Source organism: Lepisma saccharinum, chromosome 7 (genome assembly GCF_977018435.1).
Source record: "Lepisma saccharinum chromosome 7, izLepSacc3.1, whole genome shotgun sequence".
Taxonomy (NCBI): domain Eukaryota; kingdom Metazoa; phylum Arthropoda; class Insecta; order Zygentoma; family Lepismatidae; genus Lepisma; species Lepisma saccharinum.
In genome coordinates, this window is record NC_139235.1 from 39,149,417 (window position 1) to 39,167,469 (window position 18,053).

The 18,053-nt window shown below is 36.5% G+C and overlaps 1 protein-coding gene across 1 annotated transcript in view; it reads right to left on the reverse strand.

Annotated features, from left to right (window-relative positions):
* Positions 1 to 6,602: 6,602 nt before the first annotated feature.
* The window catches only part of LOC145990201 (uncharacterized), a 135,131-nt gene continuing 123,680 nt past the window's right edge, over positions 6,603 to 18,053 (reverse strand). The window contains exon 3 of the mRNA XM_083125864.1: positions 6,603 to 7,621. Within this exon, the coding sequence (XP_082981990.1) occupies positions 7,345 to 7,621 (277 nt within the window). The 3' untranslated portion in view covers positions 6,603 to 7,344. The remainder of the gene's footprint in view (positions 7,622 to 18,053) is intronic.

The window sequence follows — 18,053 nt, forward strand, 5'->3', positions numbered from 1 at the left end:
TATTATTATTTAAGCATAGCGACAATGCTTTCATTTCACAGTATGTTGTCTCTTTAGAATCTTGCTTTGCTCGTTCGGTGTCCTTTTTACCTCAGCACATGCCCCCTGCCCCCTCTTGTTCTATCTTCAGTTAGATTGATTGAGTGATTGAGTTGGTGTTTTAAGTCCACTTTATGCACAGTAAGGCTAATCGAGACAGTTTAAAGTGGGATTCAAACCACTATGTGCCTCCACCGGGTATCGAACCCCGGACCCCTTGATTACAAGGTGACGACGCTACCACTGCGCCATCGGAGAGGACAGCTTCAGTTAGAAAATATGAATATATAATAATAATAAAAAAAAATTCTATGTTGCGAGTGTGTTCCAGATTCTGCTGGTGTGTTCAAATCTCTGTTTAAACAATGATTCACAAAACTAAAATAAAGTAATGAAACTATATCACGGCCATAAAAACTTTAAAATATCGTGGGAAGTTTGGATGCACGTTTGATAGATACCTGGTATTGCTTTTGAATGGAATCGGTCAAGGGATTTGGTATTGAAGTCTTATACCCTTACAAAACTTTGGAAAATACGTTTGGCGCTGTTGAGAGTTTATCTTTCAAATACTGAACGAGAGACTCTAGGGAATTGTGTCTCTGCCTTAAAAGAAAACGAAATATCATGTGCAAATAAACGCATGGCCTGTTAGCTGAAAGGGAAGACAAGGAATTTTCACTTCTAATTTGATGTAATGCTTGTATTTTCAGTTATTTAAAAACTGAATAGCATTTATTTCACTTTGCAACACAAACAGCAGAATGAAACAAGCTATTCTTTTTTCTCCACGTTTTCCAGCAGGCAGTGGCAAGCACAGTCGTGCCCCCACTGGTGCGCCTGTGGTCTAATACAAATTTGGGACTTAATGTAAATAAAATGTATTTTTATATTTAATTCCTTATACTTCCTTTGTTCTTCTGCAAAGTTGGAAAAAATTAAATAGTCATTATGTCAGGGAACAGACTAGATAAAAAGAGGAAGATAATTTTTACAAAATCTTTGCAAACTGACAATAACTTTAATTCAATAGGGTGCCAGTAATTTCACAGGTTACTACGCTTTTCTATTTATATCTGTTTTGCTTGTTCGGCAGCCCATTTGTCCTTTGCGACCAGGCAAACCCCGCACAACCACCCCTCCCCATTTTTACAACTCTCTTTCTAATATACGTACATATATTTTCTTTTACAAAGGTAAGAACTCTTAGAGCCACAAAAATGGTTACATACATCAACTATAGACGTGAATGAATCACTTAGGTTCTTCATGAAATACTTGCCATTTCATACCAAATACTCAGTCAGTAAATTTTATATTCGTACTTTATGAATATCCGTTGAAAGAAATTGTACCTACATATAGTGTCACTGCTTTTCTACTCACCACTTTCGGTTTCTTTCTGTCTGGTTTCATTTTCTCTACCTTCTTCAGCCAGTTTTGTAGTAAAGTTTCAGACATTGTAACACTAAGCAGAACGACAAGACACGAACTGACATGCTACACTAAGACTGACCTAAGTTCTAAGGCATTTGACTATTCTCTTCTTTATCACTCCAAAATCATCCATCTCGCCCAAGTTACAGAAAATAGTGTTGCTAACCATTCACTACAAGGAGTCAAACCTGTATCTTTGAATTTCTTCCCTTACTTTTAGCGTACATTTTTCACATGACGAAATTGAAAGGAAAATGCAATCTAAATTTCATTGACTCGGGAGTTGAATTTACAAATATGTAACGTATTTAAGAAATATTTATTTAGGTATTCATACGCTGAACTGTCAACACTCTGTGTGGTATGTCTCCCTGGAAGGAGGGCGAGAGGTCAGTTTGACAATTTCCAGATAGCAGTCAGTACCCCTTCCCTAAAGCTGACCGAAGCCTTGTCAAGGGAGCCTGGTGTTTCGAGGATATGACCATGCTGAACATTGCACCCTCCTTCTTTGAATTGGGCTTCGCTTCTTGTAGCTATACAAATGGTTCCTTTATGTAGAAGTATTGTCATTCTATTGTTCATATAAAAATCCGTATTTACACCCCCCTGCAGGGGGGTGTTCGTCAAAATTTGGGAGGGTGTTGGGGGGGTGTTAGGGGTGTGGATAAATCACTGCATATTCCTACAAAATGTTCACACTTATCTTGCCTTGTCATGTCACCAAGTTATTTTACGAAGTGCACTATATTTGGCGGAACACAAATCGTTATTAGGATGCTTGTCAAAGTTTCCAACAGCAATAAATTTGCGAACTTTCTTTGTCTTGTTTTGATCATCATTATCAATATATTTATTGGGCTTACAGCATTGCATATGGCTGTTTATGCCCATTATATATTTTATTTACATAAGATACAATTTACATAAAATCTACAAACAAATTTCAAATACACTCCTATCTATATCAAACTTTAGAAATATACATTACCATGTTATATCATTTTGTCTAAAAAAAATGCAAGTAAAATATATTCAATTGCCATGCAAGAAAGAAGCCAAATTTATGGGAAATGATTACTGGTGCAAAGAGTTAACCATAAAGGTGAAGCAATAAGAACAAAAGAAAGAGCAATGAATCCTGTAACAACGCTGGATTTTCGTGGATTATTTTACTACGCTGGATTTTCGTGAGGATTATTTTACTTCTATGAGTTTGCAATGCTTTCTGCATGTACGTGGTTTTGTTTACAGAAAGTCTCAGGGTTGGTGATTGAACTTTAGTGTAAGATCGTGCCGGTTAGCGCGGGGGGAACACAGGGGCAGGTGCCCCCGAAAAGTATTATACAAACTAATCACTTTGTTACATCCCCAAGACACAAAATAATTGAACAACATGAATCTTGCAATATTATTATATCAAAACTGGCAGCGAATACAAAGGAAAATTTTAGCATAAATAGGCTAATGAATCGCTACTGGATCTATTTGGAACAGAAATTTGCGTCAACTAAAATCGAATCTGGGACATCGTGATTTCAGTCGGCAATGTTAACATACGAATAGCATTAATACACACCAGCAGAAGCAGCGACTGCGATACCAGTCACGTCCCCCCTATACGGAACTGATTAATGGGCCCAATATTGAGTGTCATAATTTATCCCTGCAGTTGCTAGTACACTAGATTTTTACATATAAAGGAATGTAACCAGAATTCAACATCACTGATATGAAAGAAAAATAATAAAAAAAAAAATTGAGTGATTATAATATGGTTGCATTTTGCGTACACTGCAAGGTAGAACTTTTTTTACACGCTAAAACATAGGTCTTCGATCCTCTTTGTCGTATTTGCGCCACAATAGACATTGTACTGACTACATAGATTATTTTGGAAAGTATAGTGTTTATTGGTCAATGACACTTATTTGACAGTTGACAATTGAAAAGATTGAGTAATGAAAACAATGTCATTCATATTTCGTATCATTTTTCATGTTAGTTTTATAGAGGGGGAGTTCTGTATGTTGTTTACAAGATTGCAACAAAGGTTCCTCCCCGATGGCGTATTGAACATCGTTGCTTTGTAATCGAGGGATTCCGAGTTCGATACACGCTGGAGGCAAACAGCAGTTAAGATCCTTCTGTAAAGAGTAGGTTAAGTCCCGATCAACCAATCTGTGCATAAAGTCGACTTAACAAAACTCAATTAAAGTAAGTTTCTTCTGCAACTGGTATTGATTCTGCCCATCACAGAATGGGTTAAGCAATATGACATTCTGTCACTTGGTATTTATTTTACTGCAACCTTTCGCTACTTGTAATTGCATTTAACATAAATATACAATGTGTCGCCATACACCATCGAAAACTCTGGCCTCCCCGATGACGCAGTGGTAGCGTCGTCGCCTAGTAATCAAGGGGTCCCGGGTTCGATTCCCGTTTGAGACAGATAGTGGTTCGGATTCCACTTTAAACTGTAGGTACTGTCATGATTAGCCTTACTGTGCATAAAGTGGACTTAAAACACCAAATCAATCTAAACCATCGACAACTTTTTCATGCGTAGAGGACATCTAGGCGGACAACATTTCTTAGTAACAGTTTGCCCGTCGAGCTCTCTTTTCGATGCTACGAGCCATCACGAAATTTTCTCTCCTGAATATATGTAATCCTATTTCGTGGTTGCCACTGGCATTTATTATTACTGTCTATTCGATTCTAAAAGCGATAGTAATATATGCTATGGAAACAATATCATGCCAGCAGAGCCGCCGTCAGGACGAAGTCACTTTTCCTTCAGACAATTTATTTAGAACTGCACACACACACATATATTGCTCATCGTACTTAATGTGTTCGCATAAAATTACGGATTCGTAAGATTTGCAAAATATATTTACGCTTCAAAGGATGTATCCCGTATCGTTACAAATTTTGTCGCTTTCTAACATTAATAATAAATGTCAGTCGCAACAGTGAATTTTTGTCACGTGTTGTCATACATATAGGATAGAAAATGTAGTTTTTCGGTGATACGTAGTAACCAAACGAGGAAAAAGAAGTAAAAAAGTGTTCTTAAATATACCTTACACGCGGATAGGCTAATTGGGACTGGACCTACAGTTTAAAATGGAATCCATATCACTGTGTAATGTGCCTCAACCGGGGATCGAACCCGTTTGATTACAAGGCTACTTGACTACTACACCGGCCTCCCCGATGGCGCAGTGGTAACGATGTCGCCTTGTAATCAAGGGGTCTCGGGTTCGATACCTGGTGGAGGCAAAAGTGGTTCGGATCCCACTTTAAACTGTACGTCCAGTCCCGATTAGCCTTACTGTGCATAAAGTAGACTTAAAACATTAAATTAATCAATCAATTGACTACTACACCATCGGGGAGGCCTAAAATGAGCAGTACGTCGAAGTGAGTCATTAATTTCAACCTACTCACCTTCATCGCCGCGATTAGCCAAAACTGGTCCTAATTCAAATCAAATTCAACCCAACAAACAAGACAATTACTGCCATCTTTACAGCAATCGCTACTATTGGTTTAGAGAGAGGTTTAGCGGGTCCGACCTCCCACGAATGAGTTGACAAGAACTAAAAATAAATAAGCTTTTTTCTCCTTGTTTAATACAAAAAAATTAAAATTGGTGTTTCGGCGTTAAAATTATTCCATCCCTGTTTTCCTGTGAGCAATCAAAAATATTCAAATTCAAATTTTCTTTATTAAAGGGCGAGGTTCAACCTGTGGCTGTTCTCCCACCTACGCCGGGAATATTTTCTAAACTTCCATTCAAATATTATTAAGCAAAATGAATTGTTAATTACGTAACAATCATTATTATGGATACATGTACCTCCTAGATTTGTAGCGTAACGGAAGTAAGTCGTTATCTAAATTACAATAGTAATTGTAATGGTAAGTCGTTACTATGCGTTTATGAACTTGAGTTACGATAAATTCAGAATTCGAGGATTTATTTTTCAGGACGAAACACGCTCTGTGGTGTTGTTTTGAAGCTATTCACTATGCACTATAGAGAAGAGATGTGATACGTGTGTCAACACTCAAATGCTCTTGTAACGGTAACGCTTTACACTTAGAAGCAAAGTAATGGTACTTTCTTGACATGACCGTAGGCAGGAAAAATTTTCGAGTGAGGGTTATTCATAATTGTTCCCATGTTTCCATAATAATAATTATTATTATTATGATTGCTGTTGTTATATCCTTGAGGGGTGCTTACTGAATCCAGCAGATTAGTGAATATCCAGCACAAGTTTTTTTTTGTTTACGTTTCAAACAGAAATGAAATGCATTATTATGCTTTGTTATTAAATTTTAGATACCTTCAAGAAAAAGCTTTAAAAGTTAGATGTACATTTTAGTCATAATTTTTTTGTTGTTTGACCTTAAAACTTAATTTTTGGAATTTTGAAAACTAACTGTGGAACCAGTTATTATTTTCAAAAACTTAACGTGGTGCATGTATTGTAACCTCAATCATGAACGTAACGTGCTACGCAACTGGAGAATGGAGATCCTACGTTTGAACGTCTATCAAGGAGTACTTTAAACCTTATTGGAGAGGGAATTTAAAAGATGAAAATGAATTTGAGGACAATAGTAAGGGAATTTTCAGTTTTATGGAGGAACAAGACTGGAAAGATGACAGCAGAAGTGAAAATGGAGGAGTTGCGGGTGGGCTACGATTCCTGGAATAAATCCTGTTTCACTCAAGTTTCAGAATTCCAAATGTATGAAATTTCTGGCTCGATCGTTTCAACATTGTCTGCTTGTATTTTTTTGAAGCTTCGAAAAAAATGTTTGAAAATGAGTTACATATTTTGGTTTCTAAACTTCCATTAATCCAACATATCAGAAGTTTCGGGGGGGGGGGGGTTGAACCCTAAAACCCCTCCTCTAAATACGGCCATGTTTCTTGAGTAACTTAGCTATTTCTGGTAGTTATTTAGGAGATGCTCTTACGATTTAGTAATTATATTATCAACACATTTTTTTAAAGTAAAATAGAGGGTGCGTTTGTGATATATATCCACAATTACAGGTACATTATTTATTAAATTATTAATGCTAATAAAGAAATTAAAATACATACTTTACATGTTAATTAATAGCTATAATTCTTATTTCTATTATATTGTATTGATTAAAGCTCGGTATGTGGCTGTGAGGCCCGGTATGCTATAAGCAATGCAATGTTTTATATTTCGTATTCTAGTGAAACATCAAAAGTTTCTGACGTCTTCAACTGGATATTCGTTCACGTTCACACTTTGCTTACAATTTTACAAATGTTGAATTATTATTTGATTGAATGTGTTTAATCTTCAAATTGCTCCCTTCCATTATAATTTTAAGAGTTGTTGATGAAAATTGAAAAATGTCCAACAAGCAGAAGCTTGGTGAGTTCTGTAAAACCTGATTAACATGTTCTGGACAGTTTTCGAGATAGCTACAATTTTCTGTTTTAGGGTCATCCGCATACAGTGCATAATTATGTTTATTTATGTATAACCAGTGTGGTATTTGAAAATTTCCCAGTGAGGGATTCCAGTAAATATTCTTTAAGCTTCGGTATATTTGTTATATAGTTATAGTTCCACCAAGTGCTAAAGATTAGCAACCAGAGGTATGGATGCAGAAACCAGAAGAGGGATTCCCCCTCACCCCCCTTCAAATACCACTCTGTGCATAGCGGAAAGAGCTCGATCTGGTAGAAATCACCGCAACCTCACTAGCAACACTGCCGCCAGCTCGATCTGCTCAGCACAGAAGTAGAAAGACCGGATGGTTGCGCGTGACCTTGAAACGCCAATGTTCAGCAGTCACAGTCTAGTCTAAGTCTTTGTTGTCCCACTCGAGGTCCGTCTTCGAAGGCCGTTGCCTCATTTGAAAGTAGTGCCCGGTCGTGATTCTCCTGCACAGGGAGAAGTTGTATCTTTTCCAGAGGAAGAGGAACAGGAAGATAGAGGCGAAGACCACTCCAGCCACCGCAGCCAGATCCAGGACTATCATGAAGGCCGCGTGAATGCTGTTGGAGGGACAGACGAAGTCCGTGTCCTCGACTGCAAACAGGAGCTCGTTGTGTACTGCGGGAGGAGAACTGCACCTGGAAAAGACAAAGACGTGAATTTACTGTCATTTTAGCTTATATTAACAGTAAAACAATATACTTGTATGTTAATAATTGAAATGTTATACTTTGGAGAAATGGAGGGTGGTTAAAAATCATGGTTATTATTAAAAAATCATGTTTGTTGTTATAAATCGATTTTTACATTTTTTAAAAATATGCTTAAAATTGCTTGCGTGGTTTTTGGTATACCATGCACATATACAGGGTGTCATTTTAATGGCTCCCACGGACCACAGATTCGTATAGAGGACATCAAAACAAACAACTTTTCTCAGTAACATTTTTCTCGTTGGTGCGTCGATTCAACGCTATAGCCGTTCAAAAAATACCGTTTTGCCGCCTGGATGCTGGCAACCCAACACAACCTTTGATCGTATCTGTGACGTCATTTCCCGCGGCGAAACAGCGCACGGTAGGGTTGCAAGGAACACACAAATTATCTTAAAAATTACAAACTACCAACCACATTATTAGCTGTAAAACGAAGCGAGAAACACCTCCAGTAGACCTAACAAAATAGCCTACCAGCCAGAAGATCAGCAGTCATCTCAGGGGGAGGGGGAAGTGAACCAAGGATATGAGAAATTGTAAAGAACTTATTCAAAATGAAGTGTCAATATCGGATTTTGTCTCAGGGTACATGTCAAATATCAACAACAATAAATTTTATTGGACTTACAACTTACATGTGGCTGTTTACGCCCATCTACATGTCAAATATTTGCAAATCTCGTTGCAAGGTTGATATTTACAGGTTTGTTTCCCGATGCCTCGTGGTACTTTTGTGCTGATAACGGAAGTATCTGAGGTTCACGTTGTTACATTACGGCTAAAACACGTACAACCACAGTAACAATCTAATGATGAATCAGTAGCGAATATATTACCCTGTTCACAGCTGCAAACTATTACATGTGTATCCAGTGCATAGATAAACACGGTCGTCGGAGAGCTTGTATTACTACTACTTATATCCCTCTTTTTTCAACCATTCTTGCCGCTTGCCTCATAATGCCCTGAATATACATTATATTATGTGTTGCTTACCTTTGGAATTCTGAGTTCTTTCATTTATCTATTTTGTCATCTGATCAGTGTGTCACAGACAACTAGTATCAGAAGGACGAACTGGATAGACTAAATTGTAGATGTCAACTTGGTAACTAGATTTGCAAATATTTGACATGTAAGCTGAGACAAAATTTGATATGACCACTTCCACTTGAATTCTATTTTCTTTCTACCATTTTTCGTATCGTTTGTTTACTTCCTGTTGGGTTACAGAACGAGTTTTCTCATTTTGTTCTACGGTACATAATGTGGCTGATTTAAGCTATGTCATTTTTCACAGAATATGTATATTCCTGGCAACCCTGGAACACATCGCTTCACGACGGGATATGACGTCACAAATTCAATCAAATATTGTGTGTGGTTGCCAGCATTCAGGCGGCAAAACGGTCTTTTTTGAACGACTGTAGCGCCGAAACGATGCTCCAACGAGAAAAACGTTACTAAGAAAAGTGGTTTGTTTTGATGTCCTCTATAAGTTTCCGTGGTCCGTGGGCGCCATTAAAATGACATCCTGTATATATGTTTTTATAGAAAGCCTTTTTCTAGGAAATGGCCCTGTAACATATTTGAACACTTTGATTAAAGCAAATAAAAAATATACGTAAATATACATTTTTCTGTTTCTGATACTGTAACTACTATGGAAATGTTTGTTGAGTGTGTTAATGAAACTAATAATAATTTCAGTAACTTTTCTTCCAGTGAAACTAAAACATTCTGGATGTACTCCATAATTGTAACTTAAAATATTAACTCAAATATTTTTATAGTCTTTGTAGTTGAATTTTGGAGATTATTTTAATGCTGCCATGTTTATTTACAGTTTAATGATATTGACACTATTTATAGTTTAACATGATTAGTATTTTGTATATTTTTCTACACAAAATGTTTGCTATTTTGCCATAAAATTATTGAATTTTAAATCAAGAGAAATCCTGTGTTTACATTTCCTTTCGTATGAGCTTCACACCATCAGTACATTATTTTATTTCCTTTATTATCTATCTTAGATCCTAATAGACACCTTTAAATGATTATGAGAGTAATGTCATATACCAAAAGTGATTTTGATATATACAAAATCCTCATGTACATTATTCTATAAATTATTTATTTAGAGTGATTTAAATCAGTCCACCCTAGTTTATACCCATGTTTTAGAAATTCCACTGATTTCGCACATTTCTTGCTGGCATATCTCATTCCCCCTTCGAGTCTAAGTGTACCCTGTCTCAGTTATCTCTGGAGCAAGGAAGCGCATAGCGGCACAGAAGGGGAGGATTCGAGTGGGCAGAGCGAAACAGTACACGCTGCTGGAAAGACTGGTAACTGCAGGCGCTTTCCCCCTCCATGCAACCCTTTCCTCTAACGTGTTCATTGGTGGAACCATCTCGCGTCATTACTTGCGCAGAGACTTGTTCTCGTTCACCTGCTCCAGAGATACTTGGGACCGAGTGTAGTGGTGGTGTCGCTGCAAGAACTGAAGGATTCTGTCGTGTTAAAGAAAAATCATCGGATACTAATCCATCAGAATTATCGACAGGGTTGAAGGGGTAAAAAAACAATGGACACCATTCAATAACTATAAGAACAATCATTTTTCGTCCTTTGCGTGGAAAATCGGTTAAAAAAGGTGATGTCTTAGTTAGGAGGGTAAGAGGGTGGCACCCCATTTCTTTTTTCAATAGGGTAGTTAGGTTTTATCATCCCACAAAAGCAGGGGCGCCGACTTGCCAAAATTATTGGGGGCTCTGATTACTGAAATAAATTAATGAATGACTCACTCTCCCTTTTTTAAGTTTTGGCTTCAGTGTTCGGAATCTCATAAAAGCCCATGAATTCCTAAAAAATATCAAAATTTTTATTCACAGTTCGAATGCAGAATATTAATTGTCCACGGATGGATATGTCACAAGTTTCGTCAACCATAATAGCAAAATATTCCCGACTTTTAATATCTGCTACCACGGAGCGCAAAACAGATCTCCCTAATATATCAATGATCTCGTTCTGAATGTCATGTGAGAGCCATTTGTAGCCCGAACTACCCTAGTTCATGCACATCGTCTTTTGAAACTCTTTTCAGTAAAAATGTTAACAATACTCATAATTACATACTTAGTATATAGTAATAAGTCATGTGTTTTGCTGTCTCTGGTCGTAGCCCCCCCCCCCCAAAGTTGATGGTTTAGCGGTCTCAGCTCCCAAAGTTCATGGTCTAGAACATTTCAAATGTGTATTTAAAGTTAAGTTCATGTGGTACAATCAGAGTAAACTTTACAAGAGAAGCAAAATAATATATTAGATCCTCTTAGGCAAAATTATTTGGGAGGCTCTGCACCCACATCGTTAACATTGGGAGGGCTTGAGCCCCCTAAGCCCCATGGAGTCGGCGCCTATGCACAAAAGACAACGCCCCCTGAGAGGAAGTGTTGTAATGCTCAAGAAATTGAAGCCATTTGAGCAGTAAAACGGATTCTGTATCTCTTGAATTCTCTACGTTTGCAAGGATAATTGGAAGCATTTTCGTGATGTTTTGATATGCCAAAATCGAGGGTTGCTCAGTACCCGTCATCCACCACTACCAGTCTACAATTCGTGATTTCCCCCCTCTATTACACTTTTATAGCAGTTACAACCTGCCAGAATACATAATTTTGTCAGGTGATTTTCTTTTTAAAATGAGAAATTGTCAAATTAATCACCTTGTCAAAGTATTTACGTGCAAGACACATCAAGTCTTTTATCAGATGTTGTTCGGCGTGATGCATTAAAATGCACCAATTGAACAGATTAGGCACGATAATTTCAAACAACCCAAAATTACATGTTTAATTGTGACAATGGATACACCAAAGTTGCATCAAACTTGACTTTATGTATTCGAGTTCTATGTGTATTTGAATATTAATAGGTAGGGGAGAGCGGGGTCAATTGTAACACGGGGCAAATGTAACAATCGCTACTGTGCTGCTCTCGTGAGGTATTTTTTAAAACTATTCAAACCTGTAGAAAGGAGACGTCAGTTGGGAGTGACTCATGTGGCGGTGGTGCTTACGTAGCGATTGTTTCGGCTATTATTGGGAGTTTTTCAAATTTTCAACACGTAAGTAAAAACATAAGGTTCCTTTTTATTTTTTAATAGTGATTTCGCGATGTCGTCTGATCAAGGTTTGTATATATCATCGCAATACACAATATTTGATGTATTTGTTAAGATAGTTGTGATCAATTTCTGGTGTCGGGGTTAGTAGCTGCAAGCCAGCAAACAATATGGCGTCAGGATGGGGTAAATGTAACAAATGTAACCGGGGCAGTTGTAACACTGTTACAATTGCCCCTTATGCATTTCTTATGTAAAATATTCACTTGCATTGTAATAAAAAACATTGTTCAACCAACCTGAATTATTACATTCTGTATGTTTCAGAATGGTGAGAGACAGAAAAAGAACTACCGAACGAGGCCCTTCACAAGATAAGATGGAAGAAGCTGCAAAGTTAGTTTTGGAAAGCAATGTTTCAATCCGACACGCAGCAAAAGCGCACAATATTTGTCATGTGACATTGACCCGTTTTGTTAAGAAGAGACAAGAAAAAGGGAATCCTGTTATGGGTTATAAACCACACAATAAAGTGTTCTCTGCCTACATGGAGACCCAGTTAACTGAGTATATAAAGACATGTGCAAATATATTTTATGGACTCACCCCAAAAGAAGTCAGACAGCTAGCCTACCAATATACAAACCAAAATCAGTGTAATTTTACAGAGTCCTGGGAAGATCGTCAAATGGCTGGTGCAGACTGGTTTACCGCATTTATAAAGAGAAATCCTATTTTAGCAAGAAAGACCCCAGAGTCAACGTCCTTAGCGCGTGCTATGAACTTTAATAAAGAGAATGTTAAAAAAAATTGAAAACCTATGGAAGGTTTTGGAGCAATATCAATTCGAACCTCAAGACATCTACAATGTCGATGAAACAGAACAATCAAGTAACTTGGAAGAAACTAGTTGTACCCACAACAAAGAGCAATGCAACCCTTGGAATGAACCTCTTCCGTCCACCTCAACAGCTGTTTCTCCGGCTGACATTCGACCTCTGCCTCATGCAGAACCTAAAGAATCAGCACCTCGAAGGAAAAGAAAGAAAAGTGCTATATGGACAGATACACCTTAGAAAGAACTACTTATGGCACAGCAAAGATCGAGACAAGAAAACAACAAAGGGAAAAAGAGGCTGTTCGACAGAAGTGACAGTCGTCAATCAAAAAAGAAGAGAACTGCAAGCAGAAGCGCAAGAAGGTGTCAGGAAAGCAGCTCTGAAGGCGACGAATGTTTTTGCTTAATTTGCCTTGAAAAGTGGTCCAATAGTGCATCTGGTGAGCAATGGGTGCAGTGCTTAACTTGTGACAACTGGTCACATGAGAAATGCACCAGAGGAGACAGCTTTTACATTTGTCATAACTGTCAGTCAGAATGATCAGATATATCTTTGTTAGAAACAGTGTTTGGGACCTGGTATGGTTCGATTAGCCTACTTACTAACAAAAGCACAGTTAGCTAATTCTTAATCATTGTGTAAGGGTACATGTTATTTCCAGCAAAAAAATAAATTGTATTTCTGGTAAATGTTAGTATGTTACATTTGCCCCTGTAGTGTGTTACATTTGCCCCCGAGCAAGGGTCAATTGTAACATTTGTCACACACTTTTAAAACATTAATTATGATAAGCATATTATATATGGCGGGATCGTGACTGCATAATATCAATAACAACATATTGTAGTGTTTCCATGCCGATTTTCACGCTGCAAAGATAAATAGTTTCATAGGAAATGCATCATTTGTCAAAATTGTTACAATTGACCCCGCTCTCCCCTACTGCATGCTGTATTTGAAGAGTTAATACTAGTTATTGGAATGTTACCTTCACATACGGGTGTTCACAATAAAATCTTTATACTGAATGCAGATTTACTCCTTTCCCTTGTAACTCCATCTTCAATTGATAAAGTGAGAATAACAGTTCAACTTATTTTCAACAATTTCCCCCACAATCACGCTATATTTGAAGTAATGCAAGATATGTTTATACAACTAACACCCTTTTAATTACGTTATTTATAATTAGTAATGGCTAGACCAAACTAATTTGTATAACATACAATCTCAGGTATGTCCAACGTAAGACTACCATACTTCGCAATCTACTTTTTAATACACGGATCATATGTTAACCAATGACATTCATTCAGCATTGAAAGACCTTTTCGAGTCCCTCTGGACATGCCTTGTATATGCTGCACTCTGGTGCCGAATGTAAGAAGTATTGCCGCTTGCATTAGCGTTCGCACAGCGAAGTGAACATCTTCGGGGTATACGTAGCTGTCAGTTTTATGCAACATACACAGCAATTGTGTTCAAAGCCCTCCGTGGAACACCGTGGGAGTGTTACCAACTATTTAGAAAAGTTATCAGACGTGAAAGAATTCGTGTCAGAGTAAATTGTGTGTACTCGTATAAACTCGAACATCAAACAAAGTATTTTCTCGACTGAATATACATATGTGTGTATGTGCATTTAATATGAGTGTTCACGTGCTCATGCGAACATTATCACGCGACTCGCCTGGTTACTTTTTAAAAAGGTAATACAGTTACGGTTATAGCTGTTATGCTCAAGAAGTAACTCAGGTTACAGTTACTCCTTTTTAACTGTAACTGGGTTACAGTCACCGTTACTCTAAAAAGTAACTGCAGGTTACTCCTAGATAGATAAGCTATAACCTTTAATACCTGTTGCATGAATGAACTGAAAGGAATCGTTTTTTTCTTCACTGATGACAATCTAAACGTAACACTAAATTTTCATGCATTTAAATATAAAAATAGGGAAGAAAATTTTATAGTACTTGAAGAAGTTATGACAAATATACATAAAAAATTAAATTAACATTTTTTAAAATATATATTTCATTTTACAAATCATAATTTTGAGCATAATTTCATTACTATTTAGATTCTACTTAAAGAAAGTAACTGTCATGCATTTAGATGTACTCATTTGAAAAAGGAACTGGCTACAGTTCCACCATTATTTGAAAAAAGTAGCTGCTACTTTGAAACAATTCGCGATTAAAATTACCACCTGAGCGCTAGTGTCGCTTCCAATATGGCCGCTCTAAGTAGGAGAAATCTTTGTTTACATTCAGCAGTAGTACAAAATAGCAGCGTGTTGTAATGACTGGTATGGTAGAAAACGTTTAAATTACGCATTATTTTTAAATATTGCGAATACGATGTGAATTCCAGGTACTCTAACAAACGTGAAGCTGTACTGAGAACGAAGCATTTAATTATGATAGGCAAAAATAACACGGGAAATGCAGACGAAACTATGTATACGCACTGGTTGTCCAAAGCAGTGCTGTATCATCTGCACGTCATGTTGTAACTGGGGTTCTCGGAAAATATTTGAAAATAAAGGAATTGAAATTGACCTGTACTTGAAAAGCTGGGACAGGAGAAAATTGCAAACATATCGTTGCAGTTCTTTCTCGAAAGAGAAAGGCTGGTTTAATAATAATATTCACGATTTCATGACCAGGCTATACTCACTGAAAAAGGACATCGTACTGAATGAAACAGTAACATTAGCGTGTCCACCTTTTTTTCTGGTTACATTTGACATTAATTCATTCTCAAACTATTTTCATCTTCTCTCTTAATCGACCTTCACCTGTTCCAAATTTCAGACATACGTAATACCAGTAATACATGGACGCAATGGGCAAGACGCTTCATGATTTTTCGAAAAAAAGAGCTTTATTTATAAAGTACAATTTAAAACTTTACTTTCATGGTAATATATATTTATCTCTCGAAAAATAAAGTAAGCAGACTCGTGCATTCTTCGTAATTTCCATGCCGAAATACAGTGTTATATTCCTCGTACCAATATTCTGTCAATTACGTTTTCCCTGATTTATTAACAAATTTCATTTTGTTGATTCCATGGGGTGGAAACACATGAAAACTTTTAGTTTGTTCTGACCCATAAAACGATTTAGAGAAAAAGAAACCCTGAACAGCAGACCTTTCTCTCTCGCATATTCCCCTTGCTTTAAACGACTTCAACACAACGTATCCTACTTAGAGTACTTCCTGGAAATCCCACCAGATGGCATATCGGTTAATTTTAATCGCGAATGGCAAATGAAGGGAGGTTCATTTGCAAATGATTCCTCGCTCAACTGCGAGATGGCAGCACCGGATAAGGCTCCGCAAGGTCTGACGTGGACGCTGAACATTACCTTCTCTATCTGAATGCCTCACGGCTTGCTCCGGGCACGTGACTAAGCGTCATATTTGATTTGCTTCTTCGGAATCAATGTTGGACCTTTTTAGTGAATACTGAATTGAAATGCAAATTTAAGAACTGTAATCGAATTTACATGACGTATAAATATGTTTAAATGTGCAAGAGGTATGGTGTATAAGTGTTGTGTGATCAATTGCAGAAGCAATTATGATGAAAAAGGCAAGAGTAACGTTTACATTTCTTCAAGATGTTGCCGAAAATTAGAAATGTTTAGGACAATTCCATGTGATTCGGTTCCTACGAAAAGATGCAAGTAACAAAGGTTTTATACTCATAAATAAATTAGAGTAATATTTCATGATGTAAATATTTCATGCGTCCGGAATAGGCATCTAATATACTCTTAAATGTGGTCATGTTTTATTTCGTCAACAATTTTTCTTAAACATATTAAATAGTTTACCCTGAATTACAAACGTTGGTTAATTAAGATTATTGCTTATGATTGCAAATTAATTTGTTTCAAGATTTAGTCAACGTTTAAAATATTACGTTCGTGTCTACCAAAGCAGTTTGTTACTGCAAATTTTATGCAAGCATTCGATAAAAAATTCATATTTTTTACACAAATTTTTAGTTTCGGAATATGCTTAATGAAAGAAAGTTATACAACGGGGCAAAGTTGATACATGTGTACATTTACATTCTTATTTTATCCCGCTTTATGTTTCTTTATGCTAATCGGAGGCTAATGGAAGATATGTTGTGCATTCAAACACAAGGGTCCTATGTGTAACAAGAACTTCGATGAAATATTAGTGTGTAAAATTATCCAAGAATATATTAGTTATGTTTCAAATACAAATGTCTTCACACAGAAAGCATTTTGTTACCTAGCTATGTTAATATGAACTACAAATGTATTAAATGTTATAAAACTGTTTCATATGAACTGCTTTTTATATTTTTGTCTTTGTGAAGCTTCAATGTTCGCAACTTCGATTATTAAATCAGTGATAATGTTTATTGTTTCATAATTTATTAACATTCTTCACGATTTTATTGACAGAGTGTAAGAACAGTGTAAGGAAATATTACAAAGGTTTATTTCTCAAGTGAACGCTAAGATCGAAATATTAATATGCCTTTTTCAATGAAAATGTTGAAACTCTTAAGTTATTATCACAGATCTTACTAACGACAATGAAAAGATTCAATTTGGTTATTACCTTTCGTTCAATAAAGTCAATAGGATCGAAATTACAATATAACAAATGATTTAGGTTTAGTCTTTATTCACAGAAATGTAACATTGCCCTTGTACCAATTTCTTTCGCTTTTGCTGAAAGGTTGTGGAAATTAAGTTTTTGTATTGTGATTGTATAGCTACACAGAATATCTACATTATCTAGTTGATTAATTTTGGGTAAAGTTAAAGACAATTTAATTGATTAGGTAACTTGGAAAGTTTACGGTCAACCTAACATGGGGGGAGGGGTTGATTTAATCAATTGATTTTTTACATACAAAAGTTCATACAAAAGCGGTTACGAGTTTTACTGTAGCTGACAAATATTTCAGATAATATTTTTCAAAGATATACAATGTTTAAATTTTTCCTCCAGGAAGTTTATAACGGTTTTCAACTCTTTCTTTGTGCTATGGTAGAATTTTTTGTGGTGGCCATAATGACTTCCTGAATGAAAATTTTGGTGTAAATATTCAATATTATACTTTTTTTCTAACTATATTCGTCGGGAGGGTAAATGTCAAAATTTAGCTTCATAAAATTAATAGATATACCTTAATTCTCTATGGTAAAATTACGACATGGGGTTTACAGCGTTAAGACGATCGCCTCCAGATGATGACGTCTTGACTGAGCGCTGTGGCCTGATCCTCAAGATGGTCTTTCGCTGAACAACTTGCACGAGGAATCAAACGTTTAGTATTAGCTTAACAAATTTTTCACTTTGACTTGCAACAAAATAATCGTACCGAAAA